This window comes from Chiloscyllium plagiosum, unplaced genomic scaffold (assembly GCF_037043375.1).
Source record: "Chiloscyllium plagiosum isolate Xiang-an unplaced genomic scaffold, Cpla_swu_hap1 HiC_scaffold_1, whole genome shotgun sequence".
Taxonomy (NCBI): Eukaryota; Metazoa; Chordata; class Chondrichthyes; order Orectolobiformes; family Hemiscylliidae; genus Chiloscyllium; species Chiloscyllium plagiosum.
The window spans coordinates 46982914-47001313 of record NW_028270139.1 but is presented as its reverse complement, the minus strand read 5'-3'; the positions used below and the strand labels follow the sequence as shown (position 1 = coordinate 47001313).

Below are 18400 nucleotides of genomic sequence, written 5' to 3'. Positions count from 1 at the left end.
ACAGTGGCAAGTGACCATTTAACTGATTATTGCTTGTTAAATGCCTTCATTAATATTCAGTCTCTCATCTTTTCATCACCAAAATCATCAAATTAGCTTGATATTGTAAAATTTGATAGGGAAATGGGAGTGAGGACCTTCTAGACTCAGCTCGCTGTTTGCTTTGAACAACCTCTTTGTTGAAAACCAGTCATCAAATTTCAGGGCACACTTCTTGGGGACTTGCTGCATGTACTTCATGTCCATAAATATTAGTGCCATCCTCTAAGAAATCTGAAAGTGAATCGTTGGTCTACTTGCAGGGCTGGATTCTGATAAAAAATTGTGGCTGTAAGAGGTGTTCCTTATTTGAGGTATTTTGGATGTTGGAGGTGATTTAGTTGAATTCTGGGAGCAGCAGTTTCTGTTTTATATGCTGTTGTATTGTTTTGGAACTGTGAGTGGAAAAAGATCAAAACCAACAGCACATTAAAAAGAAGCGACATGGACAAAGGCAGTAGTCAGGGAAAGAAACTTGACACTGCTGTCTGACACAGCAGTGAATCTGCACAGTTACTGCCTTTGCTGTTTGAATTCAAGTATCTGTGGACATCTGAGTGTTTCTAGGAAAAAATGAACAAATAACGAAATTCACAGCTGATGTTGGAGGAACCTGTGTGGGAGAGTTCACAGCACAGGAACAAATGCACATAGTGTAACCTTGCTGTAAATCTACAATAGTGAGTACAGTGGTATCTTTCTTGATTACAAAGTTAGCCTGGAACAGTTTTTTTCTTAGAGCAAGAAGATGGTGCTATTTTCTGGGTCTGTCGATTGTCAAAGGGCAAAGACGGCCTTTAGTAAAATGATGTGCTCTTCCTGTTGGATGTGGGAGTTTAGGGAGAGTTTCCATATTACTAATGATTATGTCTGCAGGAAGTGTCATTGGTTGTGAATACTGTCATACCACATGAATTGTTGGAGAGACAATTAGAGGCAATAAGGAATTTAGAGGAGCAGGGGGTGTAATGGATGGCAGTAATAGGAAGGGAAAAAAGCTGCAGATACAGTCAGGTAGATGGGTTATCTCCAGGAAAGGCAGGAGAGGGACAGGTAGTACAGGATTCTCCTGTGGCTATCCCCATTTCAAAGAAGTATGTTGTTTTGGAAAATGTTGGGGATGACGGACTCGCGGGAATGTAGCTTGAACAGCCATATTTTTGGTACCGATAATGGCTCTAATGTAATGTAGGGTACGGCAGGTTCCAAGCGATCGATTATGATAGGGGACTCCATAGTCAGAGGCAAGACAGGCATTTCTGTGGCTGGCAGCGAGAAATCAGAATGGTGTGTTGCCTTCCTGGTGCCAGAATCAAAGATGTCTTTGAGAGGGTGCATATGTTTTCAAAGGGGTGAGGGACCAGCAGGAGATCATTGTACACATGGGAAGTAAAGACATAGGAAGTGAAGTGGATGAGATTCTGAAAGAAGGATATAGAAAGTTAGGCAGGAATTTAAAAAGTTGGTCCTCGAGTGTCGTAATAGTTGGATTACACCTGGTGCTACGAGATAGTGAGGGCAGGAATAGGAGGACAGAGCAGATGAATATGTGGGTGAGGAGCTGGTACAGGGGAGAAGAATTCACATTTTTAGATCATTGGAATCTCTTTGGGGTAAAAGTGACCTGTAAAAGAAGGACTGATTGCTCCTGAATTGGAAGGGGACTTATATACTGGCAGGGAGATTCGCTCGAGCTGCTCGGGAGGATTTAAACTGGTAAGGAGTGGGGGGAGGAGGTGGGTCTGACCCAGGCAGACAGTGAGGAAAGACATCAATCTGAGACTGGTACAGTTGGGAAAAGAAGTGAGTCAAACAGTCAGGGCAGGTAGGAACTAAGCAGAGAACAAGGTAAGACTGATAAATTAAACTGCATTTATTTCAATGCAAGAAGCCTAACAGGGAAGGCAAATGAACTCAAGGCATGGTTAGGGATATTATAGCAATTACAGAGACGTGGCTCAGGGATGGACAGGACTGGCAGCTTAATGTTTCAGGATACAAATGCTGTAGGAAGAATACAAAGTTGGCGGGGGCGTGGGGCAAGAGAGGAAGGGCATTTTTGACAAGGGATAGCATTACGGCTGTACTTATGGAGGGTATTCCCGGAAATACATGCTGGGAGGTTATTTGGGTGGAACTGAGAAATAAGAAGAGAATGATCACATTATTGGGATTGTATTATAGACCCCCCCCCCTCGTCCCCCCCAATAGTCAGCGGGAAATTGAGAAATAAATTTGTTAGGAGATTTCAGTTATCTGTAAGAATATTAGGGTGGTTATGGTAGAGGATTTTAACTTTTCAAACATATACTGGGACTGCCATAGTGTTAAGGGTTTAGATGGAGAGGAATTTGTTAAGTGTGTACAAGAAAATTTTCTGATTCAGTATATGGGTGTACCTAATAGTGAAGGTACAAAACTTGGCCTACTTTTGGGAAATAAGCCAGGGCAGGTGATTGAGGTGTCAGTGGAGGAGCACTTTGGGGCCAGCGACCATAATTCCATTAGTTTTAAACTAGTGATGGAAAAGGATAGACCGAATCTAAAAGTTGAAGTTCTAATTTGGAGGAAGGCCAATTTTGATGGTAATAGGCAAAACAATTGATGAGGGACAGATGTTCACGCGTAAAGGGATGAATGCAAAATGGAAAGGCTTCAAAAATGAGATAATGAGAGTCCAGAGACAATATATTCCTGTTAAGGTGTAAGGCAAGGCTGGTAGGTGTATGGAATGGTGGATTACTAGAGAAAATGAGGTTTTGGTTAAGAAAAAGAATGATGTGTATGTCAGGTATAGACAGGAGAAATCGAATGAATCCTTCGAGTATAAAGGAAATGGGAGTAAACTTAAGAGGGAAATCAGGAGGGCAAAACGAGGATGTGAGATAACTTTGGCAAATGGGATTAAGGAGAATCCAGAGGGATTCTCTAAATACATTAAGGACAAAAGAGTAACCAGGGAGAGAATGGGGGCTCTTAAAGGTCAGCAAGGCAGCCTATGTGTAGAATCACAGGAGATGGGGGAGATACTAAATGAGTATTTTGCATCAATGTTTACTGTGGAGAAGGACATGGAGGATATAGAATGTGGGAAAATAGATGGTGACATCTTGAAAAATGTCCATATTACAGAGGGGGAGGCATTGGACGTCTTAAAACACATAAAGGTGGATAAATCTCCAGGACCTCTTCAGGTGTACTCTCGAACCCTGGGAAGCAAGGGAAGTGATTGCTGGGCCCCTTTGAGAAATTTGTATAATTGATAGTCACAGGTGTGGTGCTGGACAACTGGAAGTTGGCTAACAATCCTGAGGGCCGGAATTTACATGTATTTAGAAAGGCAAGGACTGATTAGGGATAGTCAACATGGCTTTGTGTGTGGGAAATCATATCTCACTAACTTGAATGAGTTTTTGAAGAACTACCAAAGAGGATTGATGAGGACAGAGCGGTGGGCATGGTCTATATGGACTTCAGTAAGGCGTTCGACAAGGTTCCTCATGGTTAGCAAGGTTAAATCCAATGGAACACAGGGAGAACTAGCCATTTGGATACAGAACTGGCTCAAAGGTTGAAGACAGAGACTGGTGGCGGGGGGTTGCCTTTCAGACTGGAGGCCTATGACCAGTGGAGTGCCACAAGGATCGGTGCTGGGTCACTGCTTTTTGTCATTTATATAAATAATTTGGATGTGAACATAGGAAGTCTCGTTATTAAGTTCGCAGATGACACCAAAATTGGAGGAGTAGTAGACAGCAAAGGTTACCTCAGAGTATAACAGGATTTTGATCAGATGGGCCAATGGGCTGAAGAGTGGCAGGTGGAGTTTAATTTTGATGAATGTGAAGTGCTGCATTTCGGAAAAGCAAATCAGAGCAGGACTTATACACTTAATGGTAAGGTGCTAGGGAGTGTTGCTGAACAGAGACACCTTGGAGTGCAGGTTCATAGTTCCTCGAAAGTGGAGTCACAGGTAGATAGGTTAGTGAGGAAGGCATTTGGTATGCTTTCCTTTATTGGTCAGAGCATTGAGTGTATAAGGTTGGGAGGTCATGTTACAGCTGTACAGGATGTTGTTTAGGCCACTTTTGGAATATTGTGTGCAATTGTGGTCTCCCTCTGATCGGAAGGATGTTGTGAAACTTGAAAGAGTTCAGAAAAGATTTACAAGAATGTTGCCAGTGTTGGAGGATTTGAGCTACAGGGAGTGGCTGAATAGGCTGGCGCTGTTTTCCCTGGAGCATCAAAGGCTGAGGGGTGACCTTACAGAGGTTTATAAAATCATGAGGAATATGGTGAATAGACAAGGTCTTTTCCCTGGGGTGGGCTAGTCCAGAACTAGAAGGCATAGGTTTAGGGTGAGAGGGGAAAGGTTTAAAAGGGACCTAAGGGGCAACTTTTTCACACAGACAGTGGTGGTGTGTGTGGAATGAGCTGCTAGAGGAAGTGGTGGAGACTGGTACAATTACATCATTTAAACGGCATCTGGATGGATATGTGAATAGGAACGTCTTAGGGATACGGACCAAGTACTGGCAAATGGGACTAGATTACGTTAGGATATCTGGTCAGCATGGATAAGTTGGACTGAAAGGTTTGTTTCCATGTGATACATCTCTATGATTCTATGACTGTCAGTATTTCAGAGTCAGGATTTCACCAGTTGTCTGAGACTTCTTTAACCTGAGTGGCAAACTTGGCATGTTGGCATGGTCTGGTCTCATATTGTCCACTGATAGTCCTGGGGAAGGAGGAAGTTCTGTACCAGCAGCACCCCATCCATTGGAAACTCCAGGAATTTGCCTGTGAAATGGAGTACTGGTTTCACCAATTTGTCATGTTCAGGCAAAATATCAGGAAATGTGCAGGGCAGCTATGGACTGACAGTGCCTTGTCTGTATGCACAAGTGGCTTTTAAAGATGGCATGATGGGATGCCATTGAATTCTTGAGTATCTGCAGTGGTGAGTTGTTCCTTGAATGATGTATGGGAAGGTGAAGTGGAAATTGGATATGAGGGATGCCATAAGGCGTAATTGTTGATTAACATGTAAGATTCAACCCATTGTAATATGACACAGAAAAATTCGAGGTAATGAGGCAAAATCAGTGTAATGTTTTGAAAGAAAATTCATGTTTAACCAATTTATTGCAGTTTGAAGTAGTAAATGTAGCGTGGATAAAGGTGAACCAGTGGAGGTATTATACTTTGACGTGGAAAGGTATTGTGGCACAGATGTTGGGACTCTCCAAGATGAGGTTCCAATGATTGTGTTGGCAGGGGTCCTTTGCAGTGCACTCCAGACAGAGTGTACTGCATAATTCTTGCACACTTTGCTGTTCACAACTGAAGAAGGCTAAGAGGGGACGTGATTGATGCTGAAAAACGGTGACAGTGGTAACAATTTTCTGAGGATGAAGATGAGGACAATAAGCAGGATAGAGTAATGAAGCATAGGAAGCAACAAGCCACATAGGACTTAATTGACATCCCCTTCCAAAAGATGTGAGTTGAATAAGGTCATCATGCATCGAATGTAAATTTGTTTGGTGTTTGAATGCTGCTTTTCTATTTGTTTTTTCTTAACTTGTACTGAACATGGGAAAAATAAACCTTATCAACTGTTTGAAGGATTTACAACATGCGATTGTCCCTTATTCAACAATAACAAGGTATTATGCTATGCTAGGTTTTAGGCAAGGATTAGCAATCTTTCATATATGATTCTAGCATATTAGGGAACTAAGGATAGGCAGCCTCTGCAGTTTTATTCTTACAGTGGCAGTTGATATCTTAAACAGACAATATACTTACAATTGTGAGAACTTATTTGTGATGAACTGTCACCAGTTCCACCAGAAGCATTTCTTTATTGTTTCCTTCACACTATGTCCACTGCGAAGAGCTATTCTTGGCTGGCAGCATTTTTTGCTGGTGCACAACTGGGCTTTACAAATGGTGCCGACTTTGAATTATGGATGGTTTTGACAGCAGTAAGCACTTTCACTGCTGGTTATGCACATTTGCGCATGTGCAGTGCCATGGAGGCATGGTGCATACAGAAGAAAATAAGAAATAAGGGCAGGTGTAGGTCGTTAAGCCCATCAGGCCTGCTCCACCATTCTATAAGGTCATAGCTGATCTGCCCCAGGCCTCAACTATTCTTTAATTCTAGCTCTTTATTGCCCTCAACTCCTTGATAAATCAGAAATCTATCTATCTCCTCTTTAAATATTTGCAGTGATCTAGCCTCCATAACGCTCTGGGATAAAGAAATCTAAATAATCACGATACTCCCCTCTCATTTTTAATTATATGTCCCCTTATTTTGTAACTATGTCCCCTAATTTGCCTGAGAAGTTAACCAATTCCAAGTACCTTGTCAGCATTTACCCTGTCATGCCCTCTCAGAAAGTTGTCTGTTCTAACAAAATCACCCCCCATTCTTCTAAACTTCAGTGAATGAAGGCCTTATCTCTTTAGCTGTTCTTGATAAGTTAACACTATCACTCAAGGAATCAGTCTAGAGAACATATTTTGAATAGCCTCCAATGCCAGTATATCCTTTGTTAAATACAGGGACCAAAACTATCCACAGTATTCCAGCTGCAGCCTCGCCAACACCCTGTACAACTGTAACAAGATTTCACTATAAATCCAGTAAAGTGATCAGAAGAGAATTGCATTAGATAACTTCCTGGAACTGAGAGAGAAAACTAACATGAAAGTCCCCAAAATTGACAGTTGATTTTTGATAAAGTTTAGCCCAATATGTTTATCTGAGCCAATTCTGAACAAAGAAATAATTGAAACTCATGGTAGAAGTGATTCGAACTACCCCATAGTTTTCTCCTATAACACACAATTATTTTAGTAAAAAACATTAAAATCACCGTTGTGGTTCTGTTCACCGAGCTGGAAATTTTTGTTGCAAACGTTTCGTCCCCTGTCTAGGTGACATCCTCAGTGCTTGGGAGCCTCCTGTGAAGCGCTTCTGTGGTGTTTCCTCCGTCACTTACAGTGGCCTGTCCCTGCCGCTTCCGGTTGTCAGTTTCAGCTGTCCGCTGTAGTGGCCGGTATATTGGGTACAGGTCAATGTGTTTGTTGATGGAGTTTGTGGATGAGTGCCATGATTCTAGTAATTCCCGGGCTGTTCTTTGTTTCGCTTGCCCTATAATGGTAGTGTTGTCCCAGTTGAATTCATGTTGCTTGTCGTCTGCGTGTGTGGCTACTAAGGATAGCTGGTCGTGGCGTTTTCGCATCCATGAACATCAACTAGCCACGAAACCATATCACATGACTGTATCTTCTGTTTTGAATAGCTTCAATTATACATTTTTTCTCAGTCTGATTTTTAACAGCAGAACAACAAACAGCTGCAAGATCAGCTAAAGCCTGCTGCTAGCCATGATCTCTCTTGAAACTTCATTTCATGGAAGAACCCTGTAATTTGCCTGAGAAGTTAACCAATTCTGAGTTTATGAGAATTTTTTTTAGTATGTACATATTTTCAAGAATCTTATTGCAACACCTTCATGATTGCAATTTTTTTTGTTATTTTAGTCGTAACTTATTTTCCTTTTCTCATCTTTTTTCTTTAAATGCTAAAATGTGTGTATAAAAATTTATCCCCGGTTCAAACACTTTAATAAACCATTCTTTCTTTTTCCTGTGCAGAGAGTTTATCTTGCATCAGTTAGAAATTCAATTTCACAAAAGGCTTGTGGGATCTCACTACAGCCTTGTTTTAAAGGGAGAAGAAATGAAATGTTTAAGAGTAAAAAAAACAACTGTTACAGACAGAGATGAACATAGAATATTGAGGAAACTGATTTTTTGCATATTTGGAGATTTTTAAAATATTAAATTTAAAATTAGAGCTCTTAAATGTTTTTGTTTTTTTCTCGCTTTTAATGCAATCTTTCCCATCTGATTTGTCATTGAATTCATTCATCCGGATTTAAACAACATCCTCAGTCAATATGAGTTGTTTCACAAACTCAGTCAACCACATTGTGTGAGCCAATGTGACTCTCAACATTTTTCTTATTCACTCTACTGGGATGTAGGTGTCACAGGCTGGGGCAATACTTATTGCCCTTGAAAAGGTGGTACTGAGCTGCTGTCTTGAACCACTGTGGTCCATGTGCTGTAGATAAACCCATAATGCTGTTGGGAGGAAATTTCAACAATTCCAATTGACCCAGTGAAGAAGCAGCAATATATTTTCAAGTCAGGATGATGACTGGCTTGGAGGGGATCTTGAAGGCAATGAAATTCCCAAGTATCTGCTGCCTTTGTAGTGGCCATGGGTTTAGAAGGTGCCGTTTAAGAATCTTTGATAAATTTCTGCAGTGCATCCTGTAGATGGTGCACAGTGCTGCTACTGAGTTTCAATGGTAGAGGGAGTGGATGTTTGTGGATGTGATACCAATCAAGTGGGCTGCTTTATCCTGGGTAGCATAAAGCTTCTTGACTGTTATTGGACTCTTATAACACTCTTGACTTGTGCATTTTAGATGGTGGACAAGCTATGGGGAGTTAGGAGGTAAATTACTCAATACAATATTCCGAGGCTCTGACTTGCTCTTGTAGCCGCTATTTATACGGCTAATCTGTTTTAGTTTCTGGTTAATGGTAACCCCCAAGATTTTGATATTGGGAGATTCAGTGATGGTAGCGCCATTGAATTTCAATGGGCAGTTTGTTTTTTATTGGAGATGGTCATTACCTCACATTTGTGTGGCATGCATGTTACTTGCCACTTTGCAGGCTGAACCTGGGTATTGTCCAAGTCTTGCTGAATTTAGTCATGGACTGCTTCAGTATATGAGGAGTCACTAATAATGCTGAACATTATGCAGTAAGCAATGAAAATTCCCACTTCTGAATTTATGATGAAGGAAAGGTCATTAATGAAGCCGGTTTAGCCTACGACATTATTCTGAGGAGTTCTTACAGAGATGTCCTGGAACTAAGACCTCCAATAACCAAAATCATCTTCCTATGGAACTGGTACAAGTCGAACCGGCAGAGAGTTTTCTCCCTGATTCCCATTGATTCCAGTTTTTCTAGGGTTTCTTGATGCCACATTTGGTCAAATGCAGTGAGTATCACTCTCGCCTCAGGAATTCATATTTGAACAAGGTTGTAATGAGGTTAGAGCTGAAAATGTGTTGCTGGAAAAGCGCAGTAGGTCAGGCAGCATCCAAGGAGCAGGAGAATCGATGTTTCAGGCATGAGCCCTTCTTTTTTCCGCTCTGATTTCCAGCATCTGCAGTCCTCACTTTCTCCTGTAATGAGGTTAGGAGCTGAGTGCCCCTGGCAGAACCCAATCTGAGCATCACTGAGCACGTTATTGCTGCACAGACGATGTTTGATAGTGTTGTTGATAATGCCTTCCATCACCTTCGTGATGATCAAGAATAAACCTATGTGGTGGTAATTGGCCTGGTTAACTGAATTAGCTAGACAGTTGGTTCTCCATGCAGAATGATGCCAATTGCGTGGGTTCAATTCCTGCATCAATTGAAGTTACCACGAAGGCGAAAGACCCTCAGGTTAAACCACCGCCACCAATGAGGGAGCAGCTCAGTGGTCTGTAGGACCATAGCGATTATACCTAGTATCACACAAAAGTTGTAAAGTATTATGAATGTAAAGGTGGTCCTTCTAACTAATAGTATCATAGACAGATCCTTCTGCAGCCGGCAGATTGGTAAGGGTGAGGTTCAGAATGTAATTGCTTCTTGTTAGTTTCTTCACCACCTACCACAGACTGAATCTAGCAGCTATAGCCTTTAGGACTTGACCAGCTCAATCAATAATGCTGCTGCTGAGTCACTGTTGGTGATGGACATTGAAATCCTTCACAAAGAGTATGGCCCTTGCCACCCTCAGTGTTTCCTCCAAGTTGCTGTGGTTCTGTTCGCCGAGCTGGAAGTGTTTGTTGCAAACGTTTCGTTCCCTGTCTAGTTGACATCCTCAGTGCTTGGGAGCCTCCTGTGAAGCACTTCTGTGGTGTTTTTTCCGGCATTTATAGTGGCCTGTCCCTGCCGCTTCCAGTTGTCAGTTTCAGCTGTCCGCTGTAGTGGCCGGTATATTGGGTCCAGGTCGATGTGTTTGTTGATGGAGTTTGTGGATGAGTGCCATGCTTCTATGAATTCCCTGGCTGTTCTTTGTTTCGCTTGCCCTATAATGGTAGTGTTGTCCCAGTCAAATTCAAAAACGGATATCCTCGCAATTTCATCAACAGATGCCTAAGGGAAAGACAACGGAACGAGGACATGCCGCAACCCAAAGGACTAGCCACACTACCATACATCAAGAACATCTCTGAAATGACAGCCAGACTACTGCGATCACTAGGACTTATAACAGCACACAAACCAACAGCCACACTCAGACAATAACTCACCAGAACGAAGGATCCGATACCCAGCATGAGCAAAACTAATGTAGTGTACAAAATCCCATGCAAGGACTGCACAAAACACTATATAGGACAAACAGGAAGACAGCTAACGATCCGCATCCACGAACATCAACTAGCCACGAAACGACACGACCAGCTATTCCTAGTAGCCACACACGTAGACGACAAGCAACATGAATTTGACTGGGACAACACTACCATTATAGGGCAAGCCAGACAGAGAACAGCCAGGGAATTCCTAGAGGCATGGCATTCATCCACAAACTCCATCAACAAACACATCGACCTGGACCCAATATACCGGCCACTACAGCGGACAGCTGAAACTGACAACCGGAAGTGGCAGGGACAGGCCACTATTAATGCCGGAGGAAAAACCACAGAAGCGCTTCACAGGAGGCTCCCAAGCACTGAGGATGTCACCTAGACAGGGGACGAAACGTTTGCAACAAAAACTTCCAGCTCGGCGAACAGAACCACAGCAACGAGCACCCGAGCTACAAATCTTCTCACAAACTTTCCTCCAAGTGTTGTTCAAACTTGTCAAGCATTGATTCATCTTATCAAGTGAGGATGTTATATGGTAATCAACAGAAGGTTTCCTTACAAATGTATGACTTGATGTTCAGAATCAATGTCAAGGAATCCAGGGCAACTTCAGGGCAAATTCTCTTTCTACCCCAATGATCTATATTATTTCTTTGTATTTTAATGTATGTAGATTTTATTTATGTTTAATGAATAATTTGTGAAATTCAATAGCTTAACTGATCAGAGTAAGGTAACCAATTTATGATCAGTTAAGATGTGGAGGTGTCAGTGGTGGACTGGGGTTGACAAGGTCAGAAGTCAGACGACACCAGCTTACAGTCCAACAGGTTTATTTGAGATTACAAGAGTGCTGTTCCATTGTCAGGTGAAGTGTCGATATGCACGATCTTCTTGGAGATCCTCTCCATTTTGAGCCAGTGGTTTATGGTGTCGATGATAGCCATGATGTGGAGGTTCCGGTGTTAGACTGGGGTGGACAAAGTCAGATGTCACGTGACACCAGGTCATAGACTAACAGGTTTATTTGCAATCACAAGCTTTTGCAGCGCTCTGAAATCTTGTGATTTCAAGTAAACCTGTTGAACTGTAAGCTGGTGTTGTGTGACTTCTGACAATGCTCAACATTATGGTACGACCGTGTAGCCATTAGGAAGTGAGTTGAAACTGTCAAAGCTTCATTTGGAAAATTAAATCCTTGAAGGTTGAGGAAGGCATTCATTCCATCAGTCAGAAAAGGTATGGCACATATGCTTCTTAGCTAACAGGAGATCATTCAAACCATCATGCTGTGTCAGCTCTTCAAAAGAATAAAAGAATCTTTAACAAAAGAGTACATCATTCATCCCCTTGAATCTGCTCAACCAGTTGATAAAACCCTGGTAGATCTGATGTGGTGTGAACTTCACTTTCCATATCTATCCCTCCCTCTCTCTCTGTCTCTCTCTCTCTCTCTCTCCTCTCCCTCTTTCTCTCTGTCTCTCTCACGCACAGACAGACGCATGACTCCCTTGCCAATCTAGTCAGCTCAGTCTTGAATATATTCAATGACCCAGCCTCCATTGTTCTCCAGGGGAAGAGAATTCCATGTACTGATGACCCTATGACAGAAAAGATCTCTCCTTATCTCAGTGTTAAATAGGGAATTCCTAATTTTAAAATATGTCCTTCCTCTGCATGGCAATACATTCTCTCAGCATTATTCTGTCAGTCCCTTCTGATTCTCGGGAACAAATTACTGCAGATGCCGAAATCTGAACTGAAAACAACAAATGCTGGAGATCACAACGGGTCAGGCCGCATCCATGGCGAGAAAGCAAGCTAATGTTTTGAGTCTAGAAAACTCTTCATCAGAACTGAAGTGTGGAGGGGGCAGCATTTATGCTACAGTTTGGGAGAGGTGGGGGTAATGGATGTAGGGTGCTGATGGAGGAATGATGTTGATAGTTCGGATTAAGTAATCAGAATGTGAGAATGGTAAAACAATGGTATATCTCCTGCCAGACTTGAAAGTACAGTAAGTGGAATAAGGGGTGGGAAGGACATGATAACAAGCTAAAAAGAAAGGGAAGAAGTGGGAGTTGGTTCACAATTTAAAGTCCAGGAGGCTGCAAAGTGCCCAGTCTGAAGATGAGATAGTGTTCTTTCAGTTTGTGCTGTGATTCAGTGGAATACTGCAACATGGTGAAGACAGACATGAGGGCATGCGAACAGGACGCTGTGTTAACATGAATGGCTAGGGGAAAGTTGGGGTCCTACTTGCGCACACATCCCCAAAGTGGTCACCCAGTCTGCATTTGGTTTCTACAATGTAGAATAGGCCACACTAGGTGCAGTGAATACAATACACAAGATTGTAGGAGGTACAGGTGCAATGCTGCTTCACCTGGAAAGTCTGTTTAGGCCCTTAGATGGTGAGCAGGGAGGAGGTGAAGGTGTACCTTGTAACACCTGCCATGTAATCGCAGAAGGTGCAACACCAACCCCTTCACCTCCAACAGGTTAAACAGCATTCAAGCAATTTCCCTCTGACAGGTGTTATAGTTTCCTGTTCCCTGTATCCCTCCTGTCTTGAATAGGCGCTATTTAATTATCACTAACCTTCTCCCAAATCCCCTGGCTGCTCTTGCCCCAGAATGCTTTCAGGTTTCTTATTTTCAGCAAATAAGTGAATTTTGAATGTGCATTTTGTCCTTATTCATTCTTTGGATTTGGACATTCCGGGCAAGACCAGCATTTATTATCCATCTTTAATTCACCTTGAGGGAATGGTGCATTGTTGCCTTGAATCATTGCAGTTTTTGTGCTGAAAGTGCTCTTTTAGTACTTTAGAGAGAGTTCCAGAGTTTGTACCATGAAAAGTGAAGGAGTGGCCATTATATTTACAAATTATATGTTGTGTGACTTGGAAAACTCAGAGGTGTCTCTAGTCCAAGATTGTATTGAATCTGTTTCCACCATCATCACCCTCCCAGGTATGGAATTCTGGTTTGGAAAAGTTTTAAAAACTTTCTGAATTAATCATAGTTACCCCCTGGATTTTTTTGTCAATAATCTTAAATTATGTCATCATTTTTTATAATACTACTAAGTACAAACTAAAAATCTGCTTCCACTATTGCTTCATGTGTTAATAACTTACTTATATGATTATAGGGATATTCAGCATTTAACAATACTCCAGACGTACTTCAAAATGAAACCAAATCATTTGCATCAGGTAAAATGATAGAATTTATTTAATTCTGTGCATTTTTGATCGTGTACAAAAAGCTTTTTTTTTCATAAATAATCAATGACTGATGTTAATCATAGCTTAATGATAGTTTACTAAAGAAAAACTTGCGCATGCTAAAGACTGCAATGTTTTGGAATATTTTTCGAGTAGTAAGCACTAAACAGTTTTACAGAGTTTATATATGACTACCTTAATTTTTCAGCACATCTTCATAAGTTTACCCATAACCTGAGTACAGTATGTAAAAACTATGACAGTGTGCTTTTGTGTGCTTTTCTATATATGCCAGACTCATGGTTTTCTAATTTCATGACACACTGTTTGCAGAAGTTGCAATAACCTATCTTTAATAAATTTTAGAATCTGGAAAATTAATAAATTTGCATTGATGTTAACATAGGTAAAAACAAGGACTGCAGAAGCTGGAAACCAGAGTCTAGATTAGAGTGGTGCTGGAAAAACACAGCAGGTCAGGCAGCATCCGAGGAGCAGGAAAATCAACGTTTCGGACAAAAGCCCTTCGTCAGGAATAGAGGCAGGAAGCCTCCAGGGTGGAGAGATAAATGAGAGGGAAGTGGGGGTGGGGAGAAAGTAGCGTAGAGTACAATAGGTGAATGGGGGTGGGGATGGAGGTGATAGGTCAGAGAGGAGGGTGGAGTGGATATGTGGAAAGGAAGATAGGCAGGTAGGACAGATCATGGGGACATTGCTGAGCTGGAAGGTTGGAACTGGGGGGAGGTGGCACAAGGGGAAATGAGGAAACTGGTGAAGTCCATATTGATGCCCTGGGGTTGAAGTGTTCCGAGGCGGAAGATGAGGCATTCTTCCTTCAGGTGTCGGGTGGTGAGGGAACGGCGATGGAGGAGGCCCAGGACCTCCATGTCCTCGGCTGAGTGGGAGGAGGAGTTGAAATGTTGGGCCACAGGGCGGTGTGGTTGATTGGTGCGGGTGTCCTGGAGATGTTCCCTAAAGCGCTCTGCTAGGAGGCATCCAGTCTGTCCAATGTAGAGGAGACCGCATCGGGAGCAACAGATACAATAAGTGATATTGGTGGATGTGCAGGTAAAACTTTGATGGATGTGGAAGACTCCTTTGGGGCCTTGGATGGAGGTGAGGGAGGAGGTGTAGGCGCAGGTTTGGAAATTCCTGCGGTGGCAGGGGAGGGAGCCACGATGGGAGGGTGGGTTGTTGGGGGACAAGGACCTTACCAGGTAGTCACAGAGGGGACGGTCTTTGCAGAAAGGGGAAGGGGGTGGGGAGGGAAATATATCTCTGGTGGTGGGGTCTGTTTGGAAGTGGCGGAAATGTCGTCGAATGATGTGGTTTATGCGAAGGTTGGTAGGGTGGAAGGTGAGCACCAGAGGGGGTTCTGTCCTTGTTACGGTTGGAGGGGTGGGGTTTGAGGACGGAGGTGCAGGATGTAGATGAGATGCGTTGGAGGGCATCTTCAACCATGTAGGAAGGGAAATTGCGATCTCTAAAGAAGGAGGCCATCTGGTGTGTTCTGTGGTGGAACTGGTCCTCCTGGGAGCAGATACAGCGGAGGCGGAGGAATTGGGAATACGGGATGGCATTTTTGCAGGAGGTAGTATAGGAAAAGGTGTAATCCAGGTAGCTGTGGGAATCAGTGCACTTGTCAGTCGTCATTAATGGAGATGGAGAGGTCCAGGAAGGGGAGGAAGGTGTCAGAGATGGTCCAGGTGAATTTAAGGTCAGGATGGAATGTGTTGGTGAAGTTGATGATTTGCTCAACCTCCTCGCGGGAGCATGAGGTGGCGTCAATGCAATCATCAATGTAGCAGAGGAAGAGGTGGGGAGTGGTGCCGGTGTAACTACGAAAGATGGACTGTTCCAGATAGGCATTGCTGGGCCCCATATGGGTGCCCATGGCTACCCCTTTGATCTGGAGGAAATGGGAGGATTCGAAGGAGAAATTGTTAAGGATGAGGACCAGTTCAGCCAAACGAATGAGTGTCGGTGGGAGGGTACTGTTAGGGACGTCGGGAGAGGAAGAAAAAGAGGTCTTGGAGGCCTGGTCATGGCGGATGGAGGTGTAGAGGGATTGCTTATCCTTGGTGAAGATGAAGTGTTGGGGGCTGGGGAAACGGAAGTCTTGGAGGAGGTGGAGGGCGTGGGTGGTGTCTCGAACGTATGTGAAGAGTTCCTGGACTAGGAGGGATAGGACAGTGTCGAGGTAGGTAGAGATGAGTTCGGTGGGGCAGGAGCATGCTGAGACAATGGATCGGCCAGGGTGGTCAGGCTTGTGGTTCTTGGGAAGGAGTTAGAATCGGGCGATGTGGGGTTCCCGGACTATGAAGTTGGAAGCTGTGGGTGGGAGAACTCCTGAAGTGATGAGGTTCTGTATGGTCTGGGAGATGATGGTTTGCTGATGGGGGGTGGGGTCATGGTCGAGGGGCGGTAGAAGGAGTTGTCTTTGAGTTGGCATCTGGTTTCAGCGGTGTAGAGGTCAGTGCGCTAAACTACCACTGCACCCCCTTGATGTTAACATGTCAGCCTCTGTTGATTTATGAAGGCAAATTAAGCCCTGTACTCTGGTGCAATTGAACAATGCACATTTACTATTTTGAAATTGCAAATTCATGACCAATTCTATCAAAGTGTTACATATGCACTGCCTCATTTTGTTTGTAAATAACGTATGGCTTGTATTTATTGTACATTTTTTTTCAATTGCTTCAAGAAAAATGTATAAAGATTTGAGGTGATAGAAACATATGATGGTGTAAAGTTCATTTGCACGAGTCTTTTCAAGAATCACTTAAGTGCTCCACATCTATCTTAATCAGCAATTGTAATAGGACAAAATTGACTCAGTTAATAAGTGTGCATTTGTATTTGTGCGGATTTGTATTATTTGTTCCTTGTTTCAGATGCAAAAAGAGCACTTGGTGAAGTTGAAGAGAGAATTTCAAGTTTAAGTAAGGAGCCTGTTATTGGCAATATAATCAATACTTCTACGGCCTATCTTAATCAGGGTCAGAGATTCTTTCTTGAGTATATTCCACATTTGGAAAAATATGATTTCTACAGGTAGGTTTGCTTTCTCAAGATTTAATTACAACAGTGTTAAAGTATCCATTCTAAGCTTACAATATTGACGTTTTTTTTAAAAGTAGCTTAAATGTAATTATTTGGAAAATATTTTCTGCATCATAAATGTTTCTAAATGGTTTCCAAATCATGGGTGCTTCGTGATAAAGGAATCATACACAATGTTTACTGTTACAGTATCAAGGGGTTTGAATGCGTATGTGTCTTTTTATAGATGGCTTGTTGGTGTTGCCCTCAGCTGTGCTGTGATTCTTATCCTTGCTTTCAATTATCTTGGTTTGCTTTGTGGAACATGTGGCTTTGACAAGCACGCTTCTCCAACCACAAGAGGCTGTGTATCAAACACAGGAGGCAACCTTCTTTTAGCGTAAGAACTTGTAATATTATGACAAAATAATTCAAATATTGATGTCACATAGTTGCATATTGTATGCAACATTTGAAGAAATTTTCTTTAATTACAATATTAAGTTTCAAATTAAACAAACATTTTTTTAAAAATCTATTTACCATTTCTTTTAGTGGAGTTGGAATCAGCTTCATCTTCTCCTGGCTTATGATGCTGGTAGTTTTGGTGACCTTCATTGCAGGTGGAAATGTTGAAAAACTTGTTTGTCAGTCTTTAAAAGACAATAGTTTATTCAAGGTAAAGTGGAACTTTGTTGTAATTTAGTGTTTCCGGTTATACTCACTTCTGCTATTTACTTTTGATTGAAAAGGGCAAAGTTGGACTTTATAAGGTCCACCAGTACCTTGACAACTCTCTTCTCTTGTAAAGTGTAATTAAAGCCTGTTTTAAATATTTCACCATCCTTTTGTTCACCATCCCTAATATCTCCTTATGTTCAAGGTTTGTGCGAAGATTTGTAGCTCGGGTGCTCGTTGTTGTGGTTCTGTTCGCCGAGCTGGAAGTTTTTGTTGCAAACGTTTCGTCCCCTGGCTAGGCGACATCATCAGTGCTTGGAAGCCTCCTGCGAAGCGCTTCTTTGATGTTTCCTCCAGTGTTTATAGTGGTCTGTCCCTGCCGCTTCCGGTTGTCAGTTTCAGCTGTCCGCTGTAGTGGTTGGTATATTGGGTCCAGGTCGATGTGTTTGTTGATGGAGTTTGTGGATGAATGCCATGCCTCTAGGAATTCCCTGGCTGTTCTCTGTCTGGCTTGCCCTATGATAGTAGTGTTGTCCCAGTCGAATTCATGTTGCTTGTTGTCAGCGTGTGTGGCTACTAAGGATAGCTGGTCGTGTCGTTTCGTGGCTAGCTGATGTTCATGTATGCGGATTGTTAGCTGTCTTCCTGTTTGTCCTATATAGTGTTTTGTGCAGTCCTTGCATGGGATTTTGTACACTACATTCGTTTTGCTCATGTTGGGTATCGGGTCCTTCGTTCTGGTGAGTTGTTGTCTGAGCGTGGCTGTTGGTTTGTGTGCCGTTATGAGTCCTAGGGGTCGCAGTAGTCTGGCTGTCAGTTCCGAGATGCTCCTGATGTATGGTAGTGTGGCTAGTCCTTTTGGTTGTGGTATGTCCTCGTTGTGTGGTCTTTCTCTTAGGCATCTGTTGATGAAGTTGCGCGGG

The 18400-nt window shown here is 42.6% G+C and overlaps 1 protein-coding gene across 12 annotated transcripts in view; it reads left to right on the top strand.

The window, feature by feature from the left end:
• LOC122551995 (prominin-1-A-like) overlaps positions 1–18400 on the top strand; it is a 286450-nt gene that overhangs the window by 169382 nt on the left and 98668 nt on the right. For all 12 annotated transcript variants that reach the window (XM_087986625.1, XM_087986630.1, XM_087986686.1 and 9 more), the window contains 4 exons: positions 13679–13742; positions 16652–16811; positions 17047–17199; positions 17355–17478. In XM_087986625.1, coding sequence (XP_087842751.1) covers positions 13679–13742; positions 16652–16811; positions 17047–17199; positions 17355–17478 — 501 coding nt within the window. The remainder of the gene's footprint in view (positions 1–13678; positions 13743–16651; positions 16812–17046; positions 17200–17354; positions 17479–18400) is intronic.